General features: G+C 38.0%; 1 protein-coding gene across 1 annotated transcript in view; it reads right to left on the reverse strand.

The window, feature by feature from the left end:
• edc4 (enhancer of mRNA decapping 4) overlaps positions 1-17,031 on the reverse strand; it is a 121,528-nt gene that overhangs the window by 62,368 nt on the left and 42,129 nt on the right. Inside the window, exons 10-11 of the mRNA XM_028809617.2 lie at positions 10,392-10,487; positions 647-743 (exon numbers count right to left, since the gene is read on the reverse strand). Coding sequence (XP_028665450.2) covers positions 647-743; positions 10,392-10,487 — 193 coding nt within the window. The remainder of the gene's footprint in view (positions 1-646; positions 744-10,391; positions 10,488-17,031) is intronic.

Genomic DNA, 17,031 nt, shown 5'->3' on the forward strand with positions numbered 1-17,031 from the left:
ACTTGTGTTGTCAAGCTAAAGTATTCAAAATAATTACCACAATGTATAGTTACAAAAATAAATTAAATTACATTTGCTATGCTTTAAACAATGCATTCAGGGTCATAGTGCTAGTGGAAGAGCAATGTACTTGACTGGCCACTTTTTTTGTACACCAATGTTTATCTTCCTTTCATGAATGTATTGTTGACAGCATAAATATATTAAATATTCAGCAAGGCATCACTACTGCTATACAAAACACAATTAGTAGTAATCACTGACACAACAAACAGAAGTTGTTATGATTAGCGGCAACTGTTAATTACTTTCATGCATCTACTGTATCAAAAAAGAACTAAGTACTGGCAGTATCTGTTCTGTTCAGTTCAGAATGTTAGTTGATTGAGTAGATCTGTGTATTTTTGGGTTTAATATACATTATCATTATTCAAAAATACTGACACTACCACCAACTTGTATGTGTGCTTCCACAGTATGTTGCAGCTATTAAAAAGAACAGATAGTGTGCCAGCAAATCCAGACAGCAGCATGCTTTAACAAAAGAATTACATTTATAAAAGACTGTCCTAATCCACCATAACCACAATAGAAAAAAAAATGTCCTGACTGAAAATATGTAAGAAAATTACATTTTCACACTTACCTTCCTTTGTACATCGCTCAAAATTAAGTATTCAGCAGACAGATCTAAACTGACTTTAAGGCTTGGAAGAACAGAGCTGAATGGCTCTGGCGAAAAACTGAAAAACAAAATGAAGGAAGATATCCAACTCTAAATACTATAGTAAATATACAATTTCTTTCCAAATAAACTTAACCTTTATCATCACCAATATATGATTGACTAGGAAAAGCTCTTCCTGAATAAAAAAAAAGCAAAAATATCCAAGCTAACAAGCCAAATTCCAATGTATGATTTTACAAACCAATCCAATGTACGGTACTATTTTTTTGACAATGGAGATAACGAGTATAAAAAGGGGCAAAGGACTGTGTCATGTGACACTGGGGCAACGAGCTGCAACTGAACATAGAAAAGGAGTTGTCTGTGGACTTAGTGTTCAAGTGAACAATAGGAATCAGACTATATAACCCCCCCTCCCCAAATAAAAAGACTGACTAAGATTCAAGTACACCTAAACCTCCCCATATACAGTATACAAAATGATTTTTTTATCCTCTTTCACAAAGGGTACTTGGCTTACTTGGAAGGAGTTTATTTTGTACATGAAAAAATTACTTGTGTCACATAAAGAGCAAAACAGTTTGATGGTAAAATTTAACACATTTTAGGAAAATACTTTTTTTCTTTCAACCTATAAATACTACTGTAATGTTTCATGCACAATATTATGAAAAAGTAACTGGTTTCCACTTAAGTTTGGAAAATTTAAGGGGAATATCCTAAGGTTCAGCATAAATTGAAATATATTTTAAATTAGCAACCTTCTATTTAATACTGAAGAATCACATTAACAAACAATATTTTTGCTCGATCTGATAGACAGTTGTATTATTCCAAAACTATAAATGATACCACAAGAAATCCAAAAATCCCATTATCAAACGGTGATTGTCTTTTGGACCCAGCTTAGTAGGCAGAACAGATGTTTAAACCATCAGCATCCTTTTTAAATAATGTATATAAGATGTACAGTAGGATGCAAAAGACTTCAAGAACAATCCTTGCTGAACCTCAATGTAGTGAGCACAGTCAATTACACTCCTTTACTAAAATAAGCCTAACTAATCTTGATGAATAATTATTCAGTTAACATTATCCATGTGTGTCCTAGATCCAGTCACTACAGGCCGTTTTAAAAATGTGACTCAGTAACTAGAGTATTGGATATAGTAAAAACTGTTCTAGTTAAGACCCTGCTTAACTAAAATAAAAATGGACATTTCTGTCTTGGACAATTTTAGACCTTTCTCTAATACAAGGGGGGCTCCGCCCCCTGCTCGCTTCACTCGCCTACCCCCGGTGTTAAGTAACCCGAAATACATTGATAAATGTATGAGATATATTGGAGTGTAACAAAGGAAGTATATTCATTAATCGTAATGAATGTCCAGTAATAGTGGACTCATAACAGAATGCGTTGTCAGCTAATTGGCGGAATTGTTTATCGGCCGTCTGTCGTTCCTTTCTTTGCCGTTTATCTATTCACTCTGCTGTTTGAGGGGCGCGTTGTAGGCGCCTACGTTCATTAATTGTATTCAGGTGGGCTCGCTTCTGTATGCATCTCCGTCAGTTGTGGTCGTTCGTTTTGAACCCGCGCCTGCTTTGCTTCCGCAGTTTCAGACGCGCGTTGTAGGCGTCTATGTACACTGTATTTGTCCATGCGGGCTCGTTTTTGTAGCTCCGTTAGTCAAGCAGTTTGGTTTTGGAGCCGAGACAGCTTTGCTTCCATGGTTTCAGATGCGCGTTGTAGGTGCCCACGTCTATTGTTTTTATCCATGTGGGCTCGCATCTTTGTGGACCTGTGGGGCCTCCGTAGCCTCTTTTGTTTGACTCTGGGGTGCAGCGCGGAATCCTCTTTTTTGTGTGGCTGTGTCGTTACCTATGGGCGCGTTACATCATTTATTTACGTTAGTTGAGCTCCTTCGTTTTTGAGCTGTGACTCCTTTGTTCTCGGTGGATCAGATTTCGCTCGCTGTCGGCGCCTGCGCACTACGTCTCCTGCGTCCATATCCGATTTACCATTCTCGGTTAGTAATATGGATGTCTTTTTAGGTAAATTTCTACAAAAAGTTGGTTTTTCAACAATGACATGACTACTTGACTAACAATTCTACTGCGGAAAATTATCAATCAAGTTTTAGACCAAATCACAGTACTGAAACTACTTTGGTTAAAGTAGACTTAAGGCTTAATATCAATACAAATAATTTATCAGTTCTTGTTGTATTAGATTTGAAAGCAACAACTAATACCACTGATCACAGCATTCTTACTGGCTGCCTTAGGCAGTGGATTCGCCTTACTGGTAGTGCCATGAGTTCATTTCACTCTGATGTCACTGGAAGAAAATTCTTTGTCAGTTATGGCAACTATACATCAGTAATCAATGAAATGATGTATGGTGTGCCACAGGAATCCATTTGGCGTCCCTATTTCTTAATCTACATACTCCTTTTAGGTCTAATCATTTCTAAACATAAAATGAATTACTATAGCTATGCAGAGGACACAGATTTATTATCAATAGTGACAATTGACCTTAAAACTTTAAATCATCAAATAGAGAAGTAATATAAACAAGGAAAAATAAATTATAATTATTCAGAGTGAAAAACTGAGGACCTCAGAAATAAAATAGACCATCTGGTCTTTACAAATATGGCTAAAAGTAAAGAATTTAAGTTTCATTTTAGAATCGAAGATAAACTTCAAATCACAAATGAAACATATTACTCATATCATAGCTACTCAAAAATTGATTATTTTTTTTATAGATACAGTAATAATTTCCCTGCGGTGGGATGGCACCCTGCCCAGGATTGTTTCCTGCCTTGTGCCCTGTGTTGGCTGGGATTGGCTCCAGCAGACCCCCGTGACCCTGTGTTCGGATTCAGCGGGTTGGTAAATGGATGGATGGATGGATAATAATTTCCTGCCTACGATTAAATCGTGCAAATACGACACAATTGTTATCTCCGACCATACCCCTCTAGTCTTGGAGCAAAAATCATTAAGCCCCCTACACTCACCTCATAGATGGCGTCTTAACCCTCTTCTATTTGCAGACGAGAACTGCACAGAATTTATATCCAAACAAATCAGCTTCTTCCTAGAGACAAACACACCCTCAGAGGTTTCTGCAGGAACACTCTGGGAAACTCTAAAGGCCTTCTTAAGAGGACAGATTATTTCATATCTTTCCCACAGAAATAAATTACAAACCAAGAAACTGTCAGATCTAAGAAACGAAACTACTAGAATAGATGAAGAACAAGCCAGGCGTCCAAGTGAGGCTCTTCATAGGAAAAGGCAGGCCCTGCATACAGAACTCAACATCTTGACAACTAAAGAAACTGAACAACTTATTTATAAGTCAAGACATCATTACTATGAACACAGAGAAAAAAGCTAATAAGCTTTCAGCTCAACAAATTCACAAACAAGAAGTTCGCAATGCAATACCAGTAATCACCAACACGAATGGAGAAGAAATCACTGACCATAAAAATATAATGCACACATTTAGAGATTATTATAAATCCTTATATTCTACTGAGTTCAAAGAAGACAACACACAATCTAATGCATTTCTGGATACATTACAGACACCACAAATAGATGCTTTAAGCGCTGAGGAACTCTGATAAACCTCTGACGTTAACAGAATTACTGAAATTTGGTGATTTCAACATCCATATTGACATTACTACATCTAAACTGAGAAATGAATTTCTGTCCTTACTGGACTGTTTTGACTTGACACAACATGTTGATTTTCCAACCCATTCTGGCGGTTATATATTGGACCTGATCTGCACTTCTGGACTATCTGTTGCCAACATTTACAGCACTGATTTGGGACTCTGACCATAAAGCAGTATTTTTCACTGTCTCATTACCTATCCCACCTCTTACCTGTAAACGACGAATTTCTTACAGAAACCTTAAAAATCTGTCCCTCTATCCTTTCTGGATCCATTTCTGATCTTTTACTGTCTGCACCTATTCCACCAACACTAGATAGTTTTGTTGACCATTATAAAACAGCCCTTCACTTAGCATTAGATAAAACAGCTCCTTTAAAACATAAGGAGGTTTCCTTTAAGCGCTGAGCTCCTTGGTATAACTCAGAATTGCGATCTATGAAAGCAGCTGGCCGACGCCTTGAGAGAATGTCACGTAAGACTGGCCTCACCGTGCACATCCAGGCTTTCTCTGACCACCAAAGAGCTTACAGAGAAGCACTAACTTCTGCCAAGAACACCCATTATGGCAGAATAATAGAAAGTGGCCATGATAACCCAAGGGTTTTGTTCTCTGTAGTTAATAAACTACTCGAACCCGCATCTGGTCCAACTACCTCTTCTACTGAAGTCTGTGAGGAATTCCTCCACTTTTTCCGTAACAAAATTAAAGATCTAAATAATTCAACTAACATAAATATATCGTCTGTTTATATCTCTCCCGGTTTTCCCACTCCATCCAGCTCCTTCTCTAAGTTCTCACAAGTCACTTCTGCGTTTGTTAATAACCTGCTTTGTAAGATGAGGCCAACTACTTGTGTACTGGACCCCATCCCCACCACACTACTTAAATCCTGCCTTCATGCCATAATCCCGACTGTTACAACAATAATAAACTCATCCCTTGACACTGGCTCCGTGCCGCTCACTTTTAAATTGCTGCTGTAACCCCAATGTTAAAAAAGTCTGGCCTTGATGCTGACAATCTTAACAATTTCCGGCCTATTTCCCACTTACCTTTCCTGTCAAAAGTTCTTGAGCGTGTTGTAGCTTCCCAACTCACCAATTACCTAACCTCTAATAATTTGATGGAACCCTTTCAGTCTGGATTCAGGGCGCGGCACAGCTGTGAAACTGCTCTGCTACGGGTAACCAATGATTTGCTTATGGCAGCAGACTCTGGACAAACTAGCATATTAATTCTGTTAGACCTCAGTGCAGCATTTGACACAGTCAGACATGACATCCTACTGTCCAGAATGGAGAACATGCTGGGTATCTCTGGCACTGCCCTCCAGTGGTTCAAGTCCTATCTGACTGATAGGCAAGAGTTTGTTAGTCTTGGCAACAGCAGATCCAGCTCCGTGCCAGTCACACAAGGAGTCCCTCAGGGCTCTGTCCTTGGTCCTCTGCTTTTCTGTATTTATATGCTTCCCCTTGGCCATATTATCCGTAGTTATGGATTGGGTTATCATTTTTATGCAGATGATACCCAGCTCTACTTCAATGTTAAAAGTGGAACTTCATCAGAGCTTTCTCAGCTCACAACCTGCCTTAGTGAAATTAAAACCTGGATGGAGCAGAACTCTTTAAAATTAAATTGCAATAAAACTGAACTCCTGCAAATTGGGACTAAAATGCAACTTAATAAAATGAGCTCCTTCCCAGTCCATCTTGGCAGTGATCTCATCAGACCTGCCTCTACTGTAAAAAATCTTGGTGTCATTTTTGATTCCTCCCTCACTTATTCCACCCACATAAATCACATTAAGAAACTTTCTTACTTTCACCTCCGTAACATATCCCGTGTTCGCTCCTTCCTCTCCTTCTCTAATGCTGAGAAACTTGTCCATGCTTTTATCACATCCCGCATCGATTATTGTAATTCCCTACTGGCAGGTGCCCCTTCTAATCTTATATCACAGCTCCAGCTTATTCAAAAACTCAGCTGCAAGAGTCCTTACTCGAACCAGCAGCAGCGAGCACATCACACCCATCCTGCTCCGTCTTCACTGGCTCCCTGTGTCCTACAGAATCGAATATAAAATCCTACTAATAACCTACAAAGCTTTAAATAACCTCGCACCAAACTACATCAGCGACCTCCTCCATCACTATGTGCCTGCCCGCCCACTAAGGTCCTCCGATTCTGGTAATCTTGTTGTGCCCCTCACTAATCTACACTCTATGGGTGACAGGGCCTTCAGCTGTATAGCGCCCAGACTCTGGAATGACCTACCAAAATTAATCAGGTCAGCTGACTCCATGAATTCTTTTAAAAAACAACTCAAAACTCATCTGTTCAGGAAGGCTTTTAGCTCTACTTGACTTTATTACCTTTCTCTCAGTTTACTTCTCTGTCACGATGCCAATGTAACCTGTATGTGTGTGCTAGACCATCAATTATGTTGTCTGTTTTTTTCAGAATTTACTGTCTTAATCTTCTTTATTTATTTATCTGGTTTGTACAATGCTATATACTGTATATTCTGCCGTTCTTTATTATATTCTGTAAGTGCCTTGAGCATGGGAAAGGCGCTATATAAATAAAATGTATTATTATTATTATTAGATGCTATAAAATCACTTCAAAGCGGGAAATCAGCAGGCCCTGATGGTTATCCTGTAGAATTTTATAAGAAATTCTCCACTCAGCTAGCTCCCCTCTTATTGGCAACATTTACAGAAGCTAGAGACAACCAAATACTACCTCAAACATTTTGTCAAGCATTAATCACTGTCTTTCCTAAACAAAATAATGTGCATCATATAGATCAATTTCACTCCTGAATAATGATATTAAGATACTCTCGAAAATTCTAGCTAGAAGGATGGAGAAAGTGCTGCCCTCTGTAATATCACAGGATCAAACTGGATTTATTAAAGGCCGACACCTATCTTCCAATCTCCGATGCCTGTTTAATGTAATATATTCACCAGCAAAATCAAACACCTCAGAGATATTACTATCATTAGACGCAGAAAAAGCATTTGATATGATTGAATGGAACTACCTTTTCACTGCATTGGAGAAATTTGGGTTGGGCCCCGAATATTTGTGCATGGATCAAACTACTGTATACCAATCCAGAAGCTTCAGTTTGTATTATTTGAAATTGGAAAAAATTAAATTCTCAGTTAGAGGATCTGCACAGAATTTTTTCAAAACCTGGCAGGATCAATAATATTTTAGAATAAGAGAAATAATTATTGCCGTTTTATTTCCCTTCTCCATTTTTTTTTTATTTATTTACTTATATATATTTCTTCCTTTCTTTTGTTTATTTTTGCCCTATTAAAAAGCCCTAAGTAATTCTCCTTTGGCTAAGCTCTCCTTCTCAAGGGTGGGGTTTGATTCGTCTTTAATTCTTTCTTGTTATGAATTAATCTATATGTACGGAATGATTACAATAAAAATAAATAAAAAAAAGAAACATATTAATAAGACTGTATTTTTTCACTTACAGAGTTACAAAATCTCTTTGTAGTGAAGGCGACACTGGCACACGCATGTTCCTGCCGCTCCTCCCTATTAACAACATTTTTCATTAAAATTTGCGTTAACCTTGCACCTTTTACACTTCTGTCACTTTCTTTTATTTTTATGTATAGGTCATTCATGAAATTGACTCAAATTGCATGGGTTTATTTTTTATGGACTTTGCCTTGACTGGGTTCGTAGTCTTGGGGACAACTGAATCTTTCTGTGTTTCACTGGACGAGACTTTCTTTTCACTCTCCGCTCCTGCCTATTTTATGAACATATTTTGTTTTCTTTGCACCATGGAGATCTAGGAGCTGTGGATGTTCTGTGTCCTTGATTATAATGGATATGCTGGATTGCTGTTGATTCCTCCTATATGTGCTTCAACTGGTCATGACTGAGAAATGATCTGATGTTTACATCCACCTGGGCTTGCGGCCCTGAGGCAATCACACCTGTAACACCCAACATTACATGTATGTGGTTGTATGTTGGAACCTTTGAATTCTGGTAATTACCTTCATTTGCATCTCGTAATATCTCCTACTTTGCTTCTTCTGGATTTTTTGCCACTTTGCTATTGCCACCCATGTACCCCCACCAGTCTAACCTTCTCTGCTGTGCTGCTTTTCTGCTACTGTCAGATAAGTATTGCTCTAAACAATGCTAAATTACTCTTGTGATAAACTAAATCATATTCAATAGTTTGCTCAGAGCAAATGGTCTGACTGAACTGTCCTAAAAGGTACTGGCATTTTGTGGTGCCCAAAATATTTCCATCACGAGTCAAGTAACTAACTGCCGGGATGCGAATGAAAAGTTCACCGGTAAAATATTTGTTCAGGAATATGCCGTCCTATTCAGTGACAAAGTGCTAATTTTGCAATATGTCAAAATAACCTCTGGCTATGGATCTGTGCACAAGAAACCCTCGAAAGCTAATATTGTATTAATTCAAGATCTCTTAATGGCAAAGCATTAGTGCTATCAGAATTCATTACAGACACCAAACAATTGTACATCTCAACACCATCCGGATATGTTTAGATCACAGAGGCTTTTCTCTGTAGTTAATAAACCTCTACTGAAGTCTATGAAAAATTATGATGCTGGGAAGATGAGAGCGCTCCAAAATAATTATCCTTTTAATTACATATTTGCGGACTGTAGAATGCCCAGTGGGGTCCGAGCAGTCTCCAGCATCCTGACTATAGATTTTGTTATTTAAGTGTATGTTTTGATTCTCTACAGGTTACATAACCACTTACAAATGTTCTTTACGTTTCAGTTCCTTTTAAAACTCTATTATTGAAAAGCATTTTGAGCTATTTCATGAATGAAGACCAGCCAATAGACAAACATTTTTCTAACACATTTAAAGCCTGCCTTCAGCTTCCTTTGGCTATTCTTTGAACAATTTTGACGTTTGAACAATTAATAAGGAAAATACAGTTAATAAATCCGTGTCATTTGTATATGAGACAGAAAGAAAAATAAGTCAACTTAGACATGTTTTGTGTTTGCTTTGTCCTGAATCTCTGTGTACATGCATATTTTCATCTTAAGTAGCCATACAGTTAGGAACCAATTGTAGCAATTTGTTTACTCAAAGTAGCATGACTGGATTATTTGTCAAAAAACAGTCTATTACGTCATCATCCCGTCAAACAGGCAAATTGAAAGGGTTTATGTGATGGTTTGCAAAGTGCTGCTTGTTTATTAGTTCCAAGATTTTGTACAAATAAACAAAGAAAACTTGTAACTAACCACAAAAACGTGCTACAGTTCAGCAACCTGCTGTAACCCCAGATAAAGACACTGCTGATTACCTAAACAGAACAGCTGCTTGATATGTCTAGTTACTTTTAACAAATTCCAAAGTAAATTAAAAAACAAATATCTCCATCAAAAGGCAGGTAAGTTGACTGGAATTGAGGCACAGAAGGTTTCAAAGATATGTATTAAAGTATGAATAATTGTCAAGCCTGCATATGGACGTTCAACCTTGTTTCCACAGTCAGGTTATAATCACTTTATTAACTTTCTTCAACATTCACTTGAGAAGATTCTGAATATAAGGAATTACGATCTTTGCTTTCATTTGCTCACATGAAAACTTAAAGGTTAAAATTTGGTCTACTGAAATACATATGTTAGTAAATTTTGGGCCTGAGAAAACAAATTTAAGTAAAACACTGTCATTATATTAACATAAAGAAAAAATCTTCTGTATAGTTGAGGTTGAAGCACAGAGTTCTTTGGATGCAATATCTCCATCAACACAGTGAAGCTGAAATTTTACACTCATTTTACTTACACAAAAAGTATATACACTACTTGAAATAATAAAACTCACAGAAACTAGCAATGATTTATCAAATACTGTGTTTACCCAAGTAAAACAACTAATTTATAAATATGTCAGTAGTGTAATTCTAAAAAGCAGCAAAAGAAGGAAATAAACTAAAACACCTACTTAATTGTCTGTAAGCAGGTCCAAGACACTGTACACCACATCTTCAGTTCCTGGTTCTGATCAGCACCAGTGACTAGAAACCTCCAAAATGGAATTCTATAGGAAAAAGAGGGGAGAACATAACAGTAAAATGTATTCAATACTCACAATTTAACATGGGTATATTATCCTGTCTAGAATAAAAAAAAAAAAAAAATCAAAAAATTACATTAGAGCATTGACAACAGGCCTTTCAACTCAATAAATATTGCCAATCCAAATGTATAATTTTTCCAAAATAACATCAAGTGAAGTTTTGAAAGACCCTAAAACTACCACACACCTTCACACTACCTAATAATTTATTTTAATTTTATTGTGTCTATGGTTCTGTGAATGAAGAAAAAAAAATATGGGCAAAATCTATATTTAACAAATTTTCATTTGTCCCCCCATGATTCTGTTGAACTTAATTTAAATTAATTAATGGGATATACTCTTCTAATTACTTTCATACGTTAAAAAACGTCATTCATATCACCTATTAAACTAAAAACTCCTTTAGTTGATATTCATAGCTCAAATCTTGAAGCTCTGGAATGAGCAGATGCACTCTTCTCTGAATTTTCTCTTTCTTGTGTATTTTTGTAATATGGAGACCAAAACAGCAAACCTTTTCCCAGATGAGGCATCACCAGTGCTTTAAACAGCTTTGGCATTATTTCACTTAATTAACTTACTTCTACGCACTGTGCTGTTGTATATTACCTAGCATTTTGTAAGCCTTTTATAATGGCTTACATAAATGATCTTGTTGTAGAGAGTAACAAATCCACTGTGACTCCTACGTCCTTCTCACAGGTTGTATGTTTTTTGTTTTATATATTTTTTTCCAGATCACTTCCATATATTAAAAGTAGTAGCCCAAGCATGGATACCAGAGAGTCACCACTTTTAAAATCTCCTAGGTTCCTCTCACCTTAACTCTTTATTCCCCCCCAGTGTTTAAGCCAGCTTTGACCCATTCATATGGTGCGTTTGAACTCCCATTTCTTTCAGTTTAATAACAGACCTCTCATATTCAGATCTCTGCTCATTTGCTTTTATGGCTTCTTCACTGTACTTCCAATATATTCATGTAACATTATCTCCTTTTCCCTGTCTGAACGCAAGCAGTTTACCAATAAATCTGTTCTTGACATGTGATGGTGAATCTTTTGTTTAATAAATGCTTTCAACAATTTAACTGTGATGTATGTTACGTTTACAGTCCTATAGTTATTTGGATCAGCAGAGTCATCTTTCTTAAACAATGGGATAATGTCATTCTGAGGATTGGAAGCTAGCAAACATGTTTAAAAAGCTTATCCCAGTTTACCTTCTTTAGACTTTGCGGCATCTGATTTACATTTGTCCAACTAAATCTAAACAAAAAAGAGCTTTAGTTTTGAATATGCACTCAGCTAAAATCTTTGCCAAATATACAGGTGCTGGTCATAAAATTGGAATATCATGACAAAGTTGATTTATTTCAGTAATTCCATTCAAAAACTGAAACTTGTATATTAGATTCATTCATTACACACAGACTGATGTATTTCAAATGTTTATTTCTTTTAATGTTGATGATTATAACTGACAACTAATGAAAGTCCCAAATTCAGTATCTCGGAAAATTAGAATATCAATTAAGACCACTGCAAAAAAAAGGATTTTTAGAAATGTTGGCCAACTGAAAGGTATGAACATGAAAAGTATGAGCATGTACAGCATTCAATATTTAGTTGGGGCTCCTTTGGGCTGGATTACTGCAGCAATGCGGCGTGGCATGGAGTCGATCAGTCTGTGGCACTGCTCAGGTGTTATGAGAGCCCATGTTGCTCTGATAGTGGTCTTCAGCTCTTCTGAATTGTTGGGTCTGGCGTACTGCATCTTCCTCTTCACAATACCCCATAGATTTTCTATGGGGTTAAGGTCAGGCGAGTTTGCTGGCCAATCAAGAACAGGAATACCATGGTCCTTAAACCAGGTACTGGTAGCTTTGGCACTGTGTGCAGGTGCCAGGTCCTGTTGGAAAATGAAATCTGCATCTCCATAAAGTTTGTCAGCAGCAGGAAGCATGAAGTGCTCTAAAACTTCCTGGTAGACGGCTGCGTTGACCTTGGACCTCAGAAAACACAATGAACCAACACCAGCAGATGACATGGCACCCCAAACCATCACTGACTGTGGAAACTTTACACTGGACCTCACGCAACGTGGATTCTGTGCCTCTCTTCCTCCAGACTCTGGGACCTTGATTTCCAAAGCAAATGCAAAATTTACTTTCATCAGAAAGCAGCAGTCCAGCCCTTTTTGTCTTTAGCCCAGGCGAGACGCTTCTGACGCTGTCTCTTGTTCAAGAGTGGCTTGACACAAGGAATGCGACAGCTGAAACCCATGTCTTGCATACGTCTGTGCGTGGTGGTTCTTGAAGCACTGACTCCAGCTGCAGTCCACGCTTTGTGAATCTCCCCCACATTTTTGAATGGGTTTTGTTTCACAATCCTCTCCAGGGTGTGGTTATCCCTATTGCTTGTACACTTTTTTTCTACCACATCTTGTCCTTCCCTTCGCCTCTCTATTAATGTGCTTGGACACAGAGCTCTGTGAACAGCCAGCCTCTTTAGCAATGACCTTTTGTGTCTGCCCTCCTTGTGCAAGGTGTCAATGGTCGTCTTTTGGACAACTGTCAAGTCAGCAGTCTTCCCCATGATTGTGTAGCCTACAGAACTAGACTGAGAGACCATTTAAAGGCTTTTGCAGGTGTTTTGAGTTAATTAGCTGATTAGAATATTGTGAAAAGGTTCAATATAGAAAACACCTGGTGCCACACTCTAATTTTCCGAGATACTGAATTTGGAACTTTCATTAGTTGTCAGTTATAATAATCAACATTAAAAGAAATAAACATTTGAAATACATCAGTCTGTGTGTAATGAATGAATCTAATATACAAGTTTCACTTTTTGAATGGAATTACTGAAATAAATCAACTTTGTCATGATATTCTAATTTTATGACCAACACCTGTATAATATTTTGGCCATTAGATTCTAATAGTTCAGTCATATCAATGTTCCGATTTCCACAGGGATGCTCTGCTCAGGTTTTTTAAGGCTGATACCGATTTCATGTTACTTGATCACCTGATTCTGACACCAATTACGATTTTTTTTCTTTTATCCCTTTAAAAAAAACTTTTTCTTTTTTTTTTTTTTTATACACTAAGCTCCTGCATAACCAGACGCATAGAAGCCTTATGTCCCATATTAAAGTATATTTTTATAACAAAACTATATACCATAGCCATGGTGTTGCAATAGATGCAGTTTACCATTGTCATGCTGAAATATGCCATATACCATTGCCTTCCCTGAAAAAGATGTCATCTGGATGGAAGCATATGTTGCTCTAAAACCTGTATATACATTTCAGAATTGACAGTTCCATAGGTACAGATGTAGGCTTTTGAACTGAGCACGGATAACAAGCTGTATGGTCCCTCTCCTCTTTAGTCCAAAGAAAGTTGTGTCCACAATTTTTCAAAAAGAATTTCAAATTTCGATTCATTTGACTACAGAAGAGTTTTCCACTTTGTCTTCGTCCATTTTAAATGAGCTTTGGCCCACAGAAAACACCTGCATTTCTGGATCATGTTCACTCATGGGTTCTTCTTTGTATGATAGAACTTTAACCTGCATTTGTGGATGGCATAGCAAACTGTGTTCACAGACAATTTCTGGAAGTGTTTCTGAGCCCATGCAGTGATATCCATGACAGATTCATACCTGGTTGTAATGCAGTGCTGCCTGAGAGCCTGCAGATCATGGGCATCCAATATTGATTTTCATCCTTGTCCCTTCTGCACAAATTCTCAGAATCTTTTGATGATATTATCTACTGTAGATAAGATACTTAAAGTCTTTGCAATTTTATGTTGAGGAACATTATTCTGAGATTGTTCCACAATTTGTAGATGCAGTTTTTTTTTTCAAATTGGTGAACCTCTGCCCATCTTTACTTCTAAGAGACTCTGCCTCTTTAACATGCTCTTTTTATACCTAGTCATGTTACTGACCCGATGCCAATTAACCTAATTAGTCACAAAATGTCCTTCCAGCTGTTTCTTTTTAGTACCACTTACTTTTCCAGCCTTTTGTTGTCCCGTCCCATCATTTTCTGAGATATGTTGCTGCCATCAAATTCAAGGTAATATTTTTCACAAAATAGTAAAATGTCTCAATTTCAACATGTATATTTTGTATATTCTGTTGTGAATAAAATATGGGTTTATGAGATTTGCAAATAACTGCATTCTGTTTTTATTTACATTTTACCCAGCATCCCAACTTTTATGGAATTGTGGTTGTAGTAAGTATTATGCAAGTACAACCAGGTTGCAATATGTGGGTGATACTCATGCTATTGTCTTCGGCTTCTAGAAAGCAGACAAAAAGAGATGGTGGTTTCATAAGTATGCAGAATGGAAGAGGTCAGTATAAAATCAAGGCAACTGTTCAGAATCAGCAGAGTTGCTTGACAAGCTGGAAAGATGTGTGGAAGATACAACAGGTTAGGCACAACTTCCCGATTACGTCAGCTTATGATCTACTCTTGAATCCCAGCAACCTTGGCCAGTGGTAGGGCTCCAAAGTAAATGTTCAATCTGCAATGCTTCAAATGCAAGACTCCAGCAAATCCTGTTGAGCTGCAAGACTGTCTAACAGTGGCCTGCTTATTACTCCAAGAACTAAGAATAAAAGAAGCAGGGAGGTGGCCTTTTGCCGTTATGCACCAAAACTCTGGAATACTTCACCAACAGAGATACACCAAGCTAACATCATGAATCATAAAACCATGGATCATTTATAAAAAAAAACAAAAAACCCACTGACTTTTTTGTAGTTCTACTCCAAACAGACTACACTTTCATAGAATTATATTTTTCAAGGAATTATTCATCTTTACTCATCTGAAATTTTCTCTACTTTCTCTGTGTGTTTTCAGTGCTGGGGTTTTTTGCCACAACAACCTGAACAACACACTGTGCTGCCATCTGTGATGCTTAAATGAGGGTGGACGACAAATCATGTGTAAGGTCTTAAAAACATTTGTTATATAGAATGACCAGTGGGAGCTGTGCAGTGTTTCAGCCTGGACTATCTAATAGCAGTTTGCTTAGTATTCCAAATGGTATGCATAAAAGATGTGGTGAGGCAGCCTTTTGCTGTTATGCACCAAAAATATGGAACACTTTACCAATAAAGATACACCAAGCTAACACCATGGACCATTAAGAAAAGGCTTTTTCCAACTACATTTTAGTTCTAATCTTAACAGATTATGAATGCATAGAATTATATTAATATACAGTGCATCCAGAAAGTATTCACAGCGCATCACTTTTTCCACATTTTGTTATGTTACAGCCTTATTCCAAAATGGATTAAATTCATTTTTTCCTCAGAATTCTATACACAACACCCCATAATGACAACGTGAAAAAAGTTTACTTGAGATTTTTTGCAAATTTATTAAAAATAAAAAAACGTGAGAAAGCACATGTACATAAGTATTCACAGACTTTGCCATGAAGCTCAAAATTGAGCTCAGGTGCATCCTGTTTCCCCTGATCATCCTTGAGATGTTTCCGCAGCTTAATTAGAGTCCACCTGTGGTAAATTCAGTTGATTGGACATGATTTGGAAAGGCACACACCTGTCTATACAAGGTCCCACAGTTGACAGTTCATGTCAGAGCACAAACCAAGCATGAAGTCAAAGGAATTGTCTGTAGACCTCCGAGACAGGATTGTCTCAAGGCACAAATCTGGGGAAGGTTACAGAAAAATTTCTGCTGCTTTGAAGGTCCCAATGAGCACAGTGGCGGCCATCATCCGTAAGTGGAAAAAGTTTGAAACCACCAGGACTCTTCCTAGAGCTGGCCGGCCATCTAAACTGAGCGATTGGGGGAGAAGGGCCTTAGTCAGGGAGGTGACCAAGAACCCGATGGTCACTTGGTCAGAGCTCCAGAGGTCCTCTGTGGAGAGAGGAGAACCTTCCAGAAGGACAACCATCTCTGCAGCAATCCACCAATCAGGGCCTGTATGGTAGAGTGGCCAGACAGAAGCCACTCCTTAGTAAAAGGCACATGGCAGCCTGCCTGGAGTTTGCCAAAAGGGCACCTGAAGGACTCTCAGACCATGAGAAAGAAAATTCTCTGGTCTGATGAGACAGAGATTGAACTCTTTGGTGTGAATGCCAGGTGTCATGTTTGGAGGAAACCAGGCACCGCTCATCACCAGGCCAATACCATCCCTACAGTGAAGCATGGTGGTGGCAGCATCATGCTGTGGGGATATTTTTCAGCGGCAGGAACTGGGAGACTAGTCAGGGATAAAGGGAAAGATGACTGCAGCAATGTACAGAGACATCCTGGATGAAAACCTGCTCCAGAGCGCTCTTGACCTCAGACTGGGGCGACGGTTCATCTTTCAGCAGGACAACGATCCTAAGCACACAGCCAAGATATCAAAGGAGTGGCTTCAGGACAACTCTGTGAATGTCCTTGAGTGGCCCAGCCAGAGCCCAGACTTGAATCCGATTGAACATCTCCGGAG

The sequence above is a fragment of the Erpetoichthys calabaricus genome, chromosome 9 (genome assembly GCF_900747795.2).
Source record: "Erpetoichthys calabaricus chromosome 9, fErpCal1.3, whole genome shotgun sequence".
NCBI lineage: Eukaryota > Metazoa > Chordata > Cladistia > Polypteriformes > Polypteridae > Erpetoichthys > Erpetoichthys calabaricus.